A 12,273-nucleotide genomic window follows, 5' to 3' on the forward strand; every position below is an offset into this window, starting at 1 on the left:
ACAATCGCGATGCTTGCAATTAATATTTAGCCATTACATTATTAGCTAGTTAGGTCAAAAGGGGAAGCGCTTCACACGTACATACACACAATGCTCTTTTTACCGTAGGAAGACAGGTCTTACAAGGCGGGGAATGCTTCTGCTGACAGGGCGAATAGGCAGAGCCCGGCCTGCTCCGACCGATCCATTGTTTCTGCTGCTTCAGCCGTCGTTGTCGCCAGGGTTACAAGATATACACACCGCACATGACACCCATAGACACACAAGCACACACAGGCAGCCCTCCCCGGCGTGTGGAGAGTGCAGCTAACAGGACCGGCTCACACAAGTTAGAAAACTCCCTCTGATCCACAACGCGCAACTTTCTTTTTTAATCCTGGGTCTCCTACCCCCTCACTTCTTGCCTGATTGTTTGTTCTGCTACCACCTGAGCCGGACACTCAGCAGCAGGCGCGTGTAGAGAGGTCACCCCGAGGTGACTGAGAGGGACGGCGAGTGTTGCCGGCCCTGTCATTAAAGTCTCGTCTTCAGCGACCCAACTACACGCCACCCCCAGCCTCCCCAGCGCGACTGCCATCCGCTGCTGTCTGTGCCCACTCACACCACGCAGATGTACGACCGTGCACCCAGGGTGCTGGACCTGCCGGGGGGTAGCACGGAAGCCAATGTGGGGCCCGGAAGTTACGACCTGCCCTCGGTGACCCTCAGCCGGCGCCCAGGTAAGGACGCCTGAAGGGACATTTCCTCTTAAATCTTGACAAGTGGCACATGGGTAGAGACTGTGATATACCCGACTCCAAAAAGCCGGGTGGTCCAAGAAGCTGTATGGAAGGGCCGTGGATTTAAAGTGAGAGATATTGCCTGATGTTAATGAGTCAGTATTTTGTTAACATTTTTGATATCATAATATGTCTTTGTGTAAATGACCCTACCATTCAAGGATGCGAGTTGTGCACAGAAAGCAGAACAGTCCTTGAAGTGTCAAGTTATTTTCAGTTTTTATATGTGACTTGGTTCTTGAAGTGATCACTTTTTTGTGTACTCATACTCAGTGGGGTAGGGTGATTTGTCAAGGATCACACCGTTTTGGCGATTAAGGGAAACCATGATTAGAAACCCAGGTGTCCTGGTTCAAAATTTCAAACCACCCACTTCAGCAATTTGAGACACACAAAATCGTAATAATCCCGCGTAGTCTTTAGACCTCCCATCCCACCCCATTATACACATTGTGCACACCAATGACATTCCATTCGTTGTGTGATCTGGGTACAACATACCACCTATTTTCTGCTACTTTTACTTTATTGGTGTTGTAGGTCATTGCTGTAATATGTGCTGTACACTTTGGGCTTGGATTTTTTTTGCTTTTGCTGACTTAATTTTGCTGGGCCAGCATGCTACAAATCCATCACTTCAAACCATGGGGAATGCCCACGTGCAAAACCTGCAGCACAAATGTAAGAACAGCATGGCAAAGTTGACAGGAAAGGTCAGGTTAGCATGATCATTAAATTACTGTTGTACCCCTTCCTGTACTTAATTGCTTATTAGCATCCATAAACTGACAACGCCCACCAGCATCTCAGCCAATCAGAGAGCTCGTATTGGAGGCATTATGGCTTGGCATTGGCCTGCAAAGCCTGCTCCACCGTGTGCCTGAGGCAGCCATTTCCCTCCTGTGTACCTGATAGTCATGGCCCACTCCCTCCCCATTTACAACCTTTGTTGTATACCACCTCTCACAGCTTGGTTATGTGCAGAGTAGCAACACCTCAATAGACAGCAGGAAGTCCTCTGCCAATAGGGTGAGCGCTATACAACCTCTTCAGCTGAGGCAAGCTTTCCTGGATCAAGGCAAATATAAACAAGCATTGGCAAAGCCAACAGTTTTGGGTTTCGTGTGGGCATGGGATAGGCATTTGCCAGGCACTTCCATAATAGTTCTACCTGGATATAAGATGGCAAGAGGTGGAACATGGTGTGAGTCATTTGGTATATGAAAGCAGTGCCCTGCAACTGCCTATCTAATAGCTATACTCATGCCAAAATTCAAGACTTTGCTAAAACGTGTTTTTAACATGGCTTTAGTGCAAGGGACAGATGTAAGGACACATAAACTGCTTATAAAGCAAGTGGCTGAAGGCAGCCCTTTTCAAGACATACTACACCAGTAAAGATATTTACAATTGCTATGAAGCCATTCATTCTCGGAATACTGTTTAGAAATAACACTGACGAGTCCCATAGAGCATACCGTTTGATGTTACTGCTTGATAGATCTCACTCAGGGAGATTCCAGGATGATGTGTTTTGATTTGGGGGAGAGGCAGGTAGTGGGGTGGGAAAGGCCATAGGGATTAGCACGGCCATGGGAAGTCAAAGGGAGAGTAAATAACAATTTTAAATTTTTTTTGTTATTCTTTCTTGTTCATTTGGCTATCAAACAAGCCTTAAGCACATACATACACAACAATAAAATGCAGAATTAAAAAGAAATTAAAAAGTAATATTACATCTCAATTACATGATTGGCATATACACATTGATATCCAAATAAAACATAACGGTAAAATAGGGAGCTCCCAGGGTAAAAAAAGCACTGAAATTCATGTGTGGGCCTGCACATAAGGTAACTAACAAAGCTTTTGCTATGTTATGTTTTGTTAAAGCTACTTGTATAGCGCACCGTCACCAAAGGAATTGGTCCCCAGGCGCTCTGGCGGATCTGTAAACAGGAAGGACGGGTAGGGTTAGTCAGGAGGAGGGGAGAAGGGGTGTGGGAGAAGTGGTGTGCTTTTGTGGAAGCGAAGCATGATTCAAGCCGATCTCAAACAGCTTTAGAGCTGCTTTCCAAATGTTATTAGCTGCCGCCAATGTTCCCTCTAATTATTATTCTCTATGTGCGGAACTGGTTGTTGTTGTGCACACATTATTTTCCATGTGCGCAACTGACTAATGAGGTAAGCCACTTTGTGAGCATGCGTATTTAGTGAACTACCATCTCAGAAGAGAGTTTGAAAAGGAATTTCCTCTTACCAACCACCGCAATTCTTTACAAATCTGTGTAAAAGGTGCATTTTCCGAAGACATAGGTTAAAAAGAAGGTCGTTATATGTTATAAAGAGAACTCATCAACCAATCCAGGACTTCAACATCTTGCAAACGTACTTCTGTGCAGAGAAAAATGTGTGTTTTATGTCACAGGAAAAACACAACACTAGATATATGCTTTTGTAATACACATAACGATCAGGCTGCCAATGAATTCAGACAGAATACAACATTTGCAGATGAATTAATGGCAATTAAAACAAATCTGCAAAAAACATGCCAATAGGAGTTCCAGAGCCACTTTAATGAAGTAATACAAGGGACAGGAGAACATGCTGCTAATAATTTGTTACTCCTCCCCCAAAAAAGGAAAACATGCTTGTTGGGTAAGAATTAGTGCAGTTCAACTGTTGTTGGTGTGGGACTACACAAGACTTATCTCCTTGGCATTAGGTAACCCACCTCTTAATATAGGCGTGCACTACACAAGTTGGTAGTGTGACTGAGCAGCCAGGCTTATCTTAAGAGGGTTAATTTGAGCTGTAGAACTGTGCAGGGAAACCAGTAAATACAAGTATCCAATTAAACACCTACACACTTAAAGTTGTATATTACATATCTATTTATTTATACACAACAATATTTAAAACATTCTTTAAAAAGCAGTTATTAGCTGTAACATTAAACCCAAGTGAGGATTCAATTCAAACAGTGAACAATAAAGCAGGTGAATAAGTCATGTATATGATACACATGTTCCAGCACCCTGAGGTGACGTCATTTGAGGTCAATATAGCATTATATAGTATCACCTTTGCAATATTGAGTTTTTAAAGAAAGTAACGCTTGGGGTTAGATCAGAACAGACTTATACATTATTAGAGCAGTTCGATTCTCCCAAAGGAATGCAGGCAGTCAATTGTCACAGCATTAAAATGTTCAATATTTAAAACCTGTAAGGGAACAAGCACCACCAAAGCCAATATGTCCAGAAGGAGGCGTTTGGGAAGCCAGGACTGCCAAAGTCAATGGATACTCTTCTCCTTAGAAAAATGTTCTTAAATAGTCAGTGTTCAAAAGAGAAATCACAGCAACTCAAGAGGAGTCACCTTTAGAAAGCAAAAGCTGTAAGGTCAATGCAGGTAAGTTGAGGTCAACTCAGTGTAGGGTTAAATTGCACCCCCAAAGATAGGAAGCACCCCAAATGGCAAAAGGTTAAAATACCTCAAGCACCACAGTACCTTGAGAACTAATTAAGTGTTGCAGCTCGTTGCCTTCAGGATTCAGTGAAAACAACAGAGTAAAAGAACTAACAAGAAATGGCGAAAAAAGAAGACAGGGCAGGGGCCATTTTGAGAAAATGGTCACCCTTGTGTGCAGCAATGCAGCTGAGGTACATGTCACTAGGTAGTAAAAATTAAACCACAGCCACCAGCCATTCAAGTGAGTTAGTGTAACAAAATGTTACATGAGGAATGGGTTAATGGAATTACTATGTAACCCCCACCCCCCAGCACCCCACATAGGGTTGGTGTGCTGGACCCATAAAGTAAAAGGTACGTAAGACATGGGTCATCTTACTATTCTTGGGAATAGTAGTTCACCCAAGAAAATGTAGTTAACCATTAGAAGTCCAAGGGACTTCTCAGTGGCACTGGACAAAAGGTGCTGAGTGTCACAATGCAAAAGCACATGCCTATGGAGTGAACCAGACTCCATAAAACAGTAAGGAACAAAGAAAATCATAGTCAGGAAAACACATGAGGGAGTGAGAAAAAAGGTTCCACTCACTCAGGAATAAAGATAAAAAAACATGAATCCAGCAAAAGAGCTGGAGGTCTCCAAGCTTAAGGGGAATTGGCACAGAAATTAAAATTCTCCCTAACAGTGCCTAACAAAAATGAAAACAATGAACATATAGGAGCCTCCCTCTTCCCGCCCGCTTCAACCCACAAAGCTACAGAGATATTTGTTTGAATCAGTGACTAGCAGACTAGTGGCATAGGAAGAAACTATAATGATATTAATGCCCGATTCCAAGAGGAATTTTAAGGGGAAAGAACACCTTTTAATTCGAACAAACTAACCCTATTGGCAAAGCTAGTTACTTTTTTACTCCCTGAAAAATCATTGGACTCCAAATAGGGAGCAAAATTTGATTAGAGCCTTGCTTGTAACCCTGACATAGAAAGTGAAATGACAGGGAACATAATGACGTCTATAGTTCTGCCCACCCTTCCGCACCAGAGCTAAGGCAAAATTAAACCAGAGCCTTATTGAGGTTTATTATGGATCCCTCTTGAAGAAAATCACATGTATATGCCTTTTAAGTTAATAGCACCAATTCTCAGAGATGCAACAGATTGAGTGCCTTCCTCTGTAACTAGGGATCCCTCCTGTGTAATTCTTTATCAGTTAAATAAGATGCAGGGAGATGCTAGAGACGATACATACAGGCACATCGTTAAAGCCCTGAGCAACTGAGCATTGAAAGAAAAAGAAGGTGCAAATGTTACTAGAATCGTCTATCCTTTAGCAAACAAGAAACCCATTTCCTTCACTGTACTGGCAAAACGTTTGGCTTGCTTTTTTAATTTGCTTCTTTGTTAATTACCCGCAAGGAGTGTGCACCTGTGCCCTTCTGCCCATACCCTTCCCTGACGCTGTGCTAGCCTACAATCCTAGTTGATAGAGCACTGCAGAAAGTGATGGATTGTAGCAGTAAACAATCACTGGGCCGTTTACAGACACTCTGCGAGCAAGGCATATGCCTCAACATGATATTGTGTGCATTTTAAGAATGTCAGGACTGCATGTACACAATTATTTTGCAGTGCATACAAGATTGTTTGCAGCATACCCCACCTTTATATAAATGTGTAGGATTACACAAGTGCTCAGTGAAACAGTTTTTGTATGGCAGTGGGTTACCATATAATGTGTGAAGGTCTATGCCCAATGGACCTCTGAACACTTGGAAAGGGTGCAGAGTGTGTGAAAAGGTGCCCTGATACTATAGACCCACAATGCCAGGCATAGTCCATACCCATTATCCCTTGTGGGCCAAGTAAATGATATTGCAATGTTGCTCTCCACTTACAGGGTAATGGTAGCAATCCTAAAGTAGGAGGCTCTGTGCATCACATTTGGCTTCTCAAAATCCTTACAGGGAAAATTCATATTTGAGTTTTAGAATGCATTAACTTGCAAGAGGACCGCTTCAAAGCACTTGCGTGCCATATGTACAAAGAAGACGAAGTGTGAGATAAGGTTACACATCCATGTAGTCTGATTACTTACTACTAGTATCCTATATGTGAGCTGGAATATCAAGACTTGTTAGTTATTTTAAGAGAAAGAAAATGTCGGATAACTGCTGTGGCTTGTGCCTTATTTAATCTTTTTGAATAGATGAGAATTGTCTGTGTGCGCTGCTAACAATCTTCTGAGCGGCACTCAGAAGGAAGCTGGGCAAGAGCACATGCGGACAGCTTAGAGGGAACATTGGCTGCCGCCATTATGACCACTGATTTGGCTGTGAATAACATGCTCCAGAATTGATCAGATTCAATCTGGTCATCGTTCCTAACACAATTACTATAACCCCCGACCATAATTGTTTTTTAATATATGACAAGAGAATAATATGGGGCGGCTTTTCTCAATAATTCTTTTACGGATGCGGGCGGCATAATCGGTCCTCCAATGGGATTCTCATCCATGTATCAACATATTCCTATGTTTGAAGGAGCTTTAAGCGCAAGTATAAAATAAAATCCTTGAGTTCGATTGAGCAGAGGTTGGTGAGATAGGTTTGCGGGGTATTTAATATAAAGCTTTGACTTGAGTATTCGTTATATCTCCTCACACTAGGGAGTTTTTCAATATTACAAACTTTATCCCAATTCTTCGATTTGTTCTTTAAAATAACTTCAATATTAGGAGTGTTTTGTGCTTCCACAGGTGAGATTTCTAATGTTGACATATAATGTACAGCTGTCCTCTGAAGTTCACAGACAAATACGTTGTTAGTGCCAGAAACACATTACATGCCGAGTAAGCTCTGTAGTTTGTTCAAATTTACATTAGAAGGCACTGAACCAAATAACGCCCACACGCTGTGTGCCCTTTCTCACGGCATCTCCCTCCCTAGCTGTACTCTAATGGAATCGTTAAACACCATCTAAACACCTAATAGCTAAAACAAAACATTATTGGGGTCCTCAAAGAATACAGAGCCTATGAACTGTGACAGCAGGTTCTATGTCATATCATCGACAGTCGTTTTTGCGACGGGTGTTTTTACGAAAACATTTTGCTGAAAAAAGTAAACAAAATGCCTTTTTCATTTTTTTTTGGGGGGGTTCCATCCTCTAGACCCACCTCATCCACCAATTTTTCACTGTTCCCGAACCCCCCACTCTTTATCTGCCCTTTCCCACCCCCCTCAAAATTTCAATGAGTTTTTACAGCAAAGTGTTTTTGTAAAAACACCAGTCGAAAAAATGACTGTCGATGAAACAACGACGTACTGTGATAGCAGTGGATGGGTTGGCAAAGCTGATTTTCGAAAATGTCTGTTTTCTGGCACAACCAAATCAAGGCATTTAGCAAGACTCTAGCAGTGCACGACCTGTTAGCAGTCGAAGAGCGCAGTATAATTAATGTAAGAAGAATTTGGCTCCCTCTTTTATTATTATTATTATTATGGTATTCATTGAGCGCAGATCTAGCTTCAAAAAGCAACAGAGGCTTTACAGGGGTATACAACATATTCATAACGGAGCACTTTTCAGAGGTAACAACAGAAAAGATATACAGCAGGGGCGAGGGGGAGGATACAGAGGAGCACAGAGGAGGGGTACAGCTGTACTGGGTGGCGGGGAGGAGAGGGGCCGACAGTGTCTAGCGAGTCAGGTGGCACAGGGTGTGTGGGGGCGCATGATGTCCTAGGCCCCTTCCCTTCCAGGTCTCTGCATCACTAAGCGCCATCAGCATAAAGTTGCTGGTGCAGCATATTATGTTGGATGATGTGTGATAACCACCAAAATGCACATTGAATATTCAGTAAGTGAAATAGGGGAGGGTGATCATCCCTGTGGGACCAAAGCAGCATCAGCGCGTGCCAGAAAATTGTGACAGAATAATCGGTATTTAGAACTGTTTTTCTATGCAAGAAAGTAACCACAAGACTGCAGCAAAGCACAGCAAAAGGCGTATTCCATGAATGTACACACACGACTGGGCTGGCTTATGAGTTTTATTTAAAGACTTTTCTATTCTGCCTCCTACACACATGTGCAGGGTCAGACTGGGACAAGAAATAGGCCCGTACTCCCAAAAAAGGTGGCCCACACCTCGCCTAAAAAAAAGTGTCCCTCAAACCATAATACATGAATCGTGTCAATTCACACCTTTACAGAAAATGCTACTTATGGAGGGTTAATGTGTTTGTTGCATGTTATGTTTTTTGTAAACGCTTGAGAAAGTGATAACGTTCCTTTTGTTCTTTTTTTTAAAAAACAACATCATCATCACATAGCTAAATCCTTATTTTGCAGAACCAGACTCAAGGCATGTCTACTCGTTGCCACCAGTAATGAAAATAGAGTTGCATTTAATAAGCAGTACAGCCAAATGATGACACCGGAAAGTGCCTTGCCAGTTGTATTCATGGTCAAATAAAACATTACAACACAAGGTAACTTTGCATACTTACAGTTCTGTGACAGGATCCACAGCTCCAAGGCGCCGGAGTGGCATTAACCAACCACCCCCACTGCGGTTTTGGGACCTGCAAGTTGATGCTTATACAGGGCTCCGCAACCCCAGCAAGAGCACGTCATTAAAAGGCACTTTCTCAGAAGAGTTCCGAGCCACTAAGCTACTGCGGTGGCCGGAGAAATAGCAAAGATGCGCAGCGCCAGATGCAAGACGACAAAGGGATCTCAAGAGGTTAAAAAGCTGCCGTATTCCATCTCCCCGGCTTGATGTTAAAGGCCTGCACTCGCTGCCCTAGAGCCCTGCAATATTTGTCCCTCTCTCACACTCATGTTCTTTCCTTTCCTCTTTCTCTCATTCCATAGCTTCACCCCCTGGTGGCTCTGGCTCCCCGGGCACTGATGGGGATCGCTTCTCCCTTGGAAGCCTGTGTCCAAAAACAAGACAAGAAACAGGCCTGCCCAATGTGCCTGGCAACAGAATACTTCTTACCTGTCAATATTGGTTAACCAAAATAAAGGTGACATCCACATGGTCCTGCGCGGACTGCCTCTTCACCGGTCCCAGTGGCATTCTCCTTGTAGTTATAGATTATAAATCCTGATGAGTTTGTACTATTGGTTGAAAGATTAATAGATGAAAATACCCTTTTGCAAAGGTTAGTGGGGCATGGAGTTGTCTCCCCAAGGGTTTAAAGGAGGACAGTAGAAAATGGTGCATTTTAAAGAACATTGGGCATGCCACCATGGCCACATCAGGCAGTCGTAGCACCAATGACCCAATAGCAATAACGACCCAATGAGGCAGTCAACAACAATGCATTTCTTTGGTCGGCAGTGTAGGTGAGAACGAGCCACCTCACACCTCCCTGCTGTTTTGTGCCTGGAGCACAATAGAAGTACTCCAGTGTGTACAGTCTGTGCTGTGCTCATCCTGCCAATATTGCTGTGATTGCAGGCTGTGTCAACGTGTAACAGCCATGTGACATAGAAAGTGCTGCAACATGTATAAAATATATGCGTTGGCTTTTTTAGAGACTGCCTATACTAAGCACAAGGTACACTGGTGCAGTTGTTGCACTGCTTCAGGTGCCCGCCTACACTGCACACATCTTACAAATAGCGTAGTACAATTGTGTGTACAGCTGAGCACACTAAGTACACGTTCAAATGGTGCAGTGTTTACAATAGATAGACGTTTGGCGCCACTTATCAAATGATACAATGAATTCTCATCAAATACTAATACAATTAATAAATATAAAAAGTCAAATGTCTTCAAGGTTTCGAGCTTGTTTATATCAGCAAACCTCTATTGGCTACTCTCTCAAAATATCGGTACTTGGAAGTTGCCAGATGGGCTATGCGGACGGTACGTAAGAACTAACATTAATTAGTAAATGGAGCACCAAGGATATGGGGCACTTTGACCGGTTGCAGGTGACTCCCCAGTCTGCTCTAGTCCACCGTTCCCCTGAGGAAATACAGGGCAAGACATGACGTAGTCCCAGATGTTGGGGGTTTGTCCTTGGCCCCATGCGGTCCCGTAAGCCACCAACCTGGAAGGACCACACCCGACACACGTCCTTCCAGTTCGGGCTTACTGGTCGCTCTAACGCGGCCGGGAACGCCCCGTTTATTTATACAGCACGTGGCGACGTGCAACGTCATGCCGCCGCGTGCGCGTCCCATCACAGGGCAGCGCCACACCAGACACGAGTGCCCAAAACCAGCCATCAAAATTGTCTTTAAATTAAATCGGAAGTTGCTCAGATTCCTCCATGACCAGCGATCTGAGAGAAATAGAAATTAGGAGACTGCAACAGAAGTTCTGAAGAGGGTATGTATCACCGATTTTTGGGAAACAGGACGCCTGTTTTCATCACATTATTGGCTGCTTGACTGTTGTCGACGAGAAAGCGCTCGATCAGTGGAGATGGCTATTTAAAAGACCTTCTTAGGAAACCGCTCAGCAACTGTAAAAGGCCGTTGCCCTTCCAGCAACTAAATAATTAATTATGCCCAAGGTAAAGCAATTGTGCCCCTCGTTCCAACATGAACTTGCAGCATGCCAGCATCTTCATCTGTAGCAAGCACTTTTTCTCAGTTGGGAAGCAGTCAAATAGCAGACATTTTGCTGGCTTCGGGTGGGGTGTGGGCAATAAGATGAACTTTTATAGTGTGCTACCTGGTGTAATCCTAAATGCAGCAGGTGACCCCACCCACACACTGTTCCAGCCATTCCTGCGTTGCAAAATATTGCTATGTGTAGACTACCACCAGCATCATAAGTAACGACACTAATGAACATAACAACAGCACCATGGCTATGCCTGCACATTTAGGACAATCTCACACCATTATGAAATAAAAATACCATTGTTAAACGGTGCAGTTGAAATAGCCTTAACCTCAGGAGGGGAATCTTCCATGCTGCAGAGCAGTACACAGACAAACTTTTACTTGGAGCACAGTATCGGGCCACGGGCGGCTGTGGCTTATCGGACTGTTGTGACAGAGGCAGTGGCAGAGCAGGAGTCCCATGACACGTAACCCATTCCACCCTCCCGAGACCGAGAGTCCCTCCCAAATATTGCAAAACCTAATTATGTGCCACACACACCACACACACAGTACTTACTCCAAGCGTTGACAAAAGTGAGTGGAGGTGGAGGACGGCACGGGCAGGCACTTCGACTGTCATATTTGAGTCGAGCCTGGGTGGGCCTCTACTAGGGCGGTCTGGGCAGGCCACACACACTAGTGCCAACAACTCAAGTTAGGTGGCAAGCAAGCAACTAGGCCGCACACCACGTGGCACTGGAAGCAGCAGACTGACTCAGCAGGCTCTGTGTTGCGCTATCAATGAGGAGGGTGAACGAAGTCGAAGTGAGAAGGTGGCGCTGCTGCTGCAGGTGTGCCCATCACCCACCACACTCGTGACCTGACCAAGGCATTTCGTTGGCCGTCAAACAGCCAATGAAAACTTTAAAAGACACTGTTACTATGCTGACAGTGTGATCGCTGACTGCTATTTGCGCACAGAGAAAGATTAGAGCGGCACAAGCTGCCCACCACACCCCCGGCCCCCAGAGAACAATTTGTTGTTGCATGCACTTCACTTGCAATGTTGAAAGCAACTTACAAATGCAATGTGAGTGTGCATGAGTCACGAGTATGTTACAATTTTAAGAGCAGGCACAGACCCAGGCCCAGCTGCCTCTGTGGCCTCCTGCTGACTGGCACCAGCCACGGTGACACCGTCTCTGGCAGAGGGCTTCTTGGATCAGGGGGCCCTGGGGCACTGCTAGGTCAGCATGGCGTACTGTATTGTGATGCATTCATTAAAGCTAGGTAACACTTACATGTTACCTTTCTTTGATGAATGCATCTGCTGTGCCACAAGGCGAGCTGGCTGCTGAGTGGGCCGCAGACAGCAGCCGGCAAGCAAACAAAGTAACATACCTTACTTAAAGTAAGGGAAGTTACAAAACTATTT

General features: G+C 44.3%; 1 protein-coding gene across 1 annotated transcript in view; it reads left to right on the forward strand.

Moving 5' to 3' along the window:
* Positions 1–234: 234 nt before the first annotated feature.
* STPG2 (sperm tail PG-rich repeat containing 2) overlaps positions 235–12,273 on the forward strand; it is a 2,646,564-nt gene continuing 2,634,525 nt past the window's right edge. Inside the window, exon 1 of the mRNA XM_069630546.1 lies at positions 235–719. Within this exon, the coding sequence (XP_069486647.1) occupies positions 611–719 (109 nt within the window). The 5' untranslated portion in view covers positions 235–610. The remainder of the gene's footprint in view (positions 720–12,273) is intronic.

Source organism: Ambystoma mexicanum, chromosome 6q, assembly GCF_040938575.1.
Source record: "Ambystoma mexicanum isolate Mex_15411 chromosome 6q, UKY_AmexF1_1, whole genome shotgun sequence".
Lineage (NCBI taxonomy): Eukaryota > Metazoa > Chordata > Amphibia > Caudata > Ambystomatidae > Ambystoma > Ambystoma mexicanum.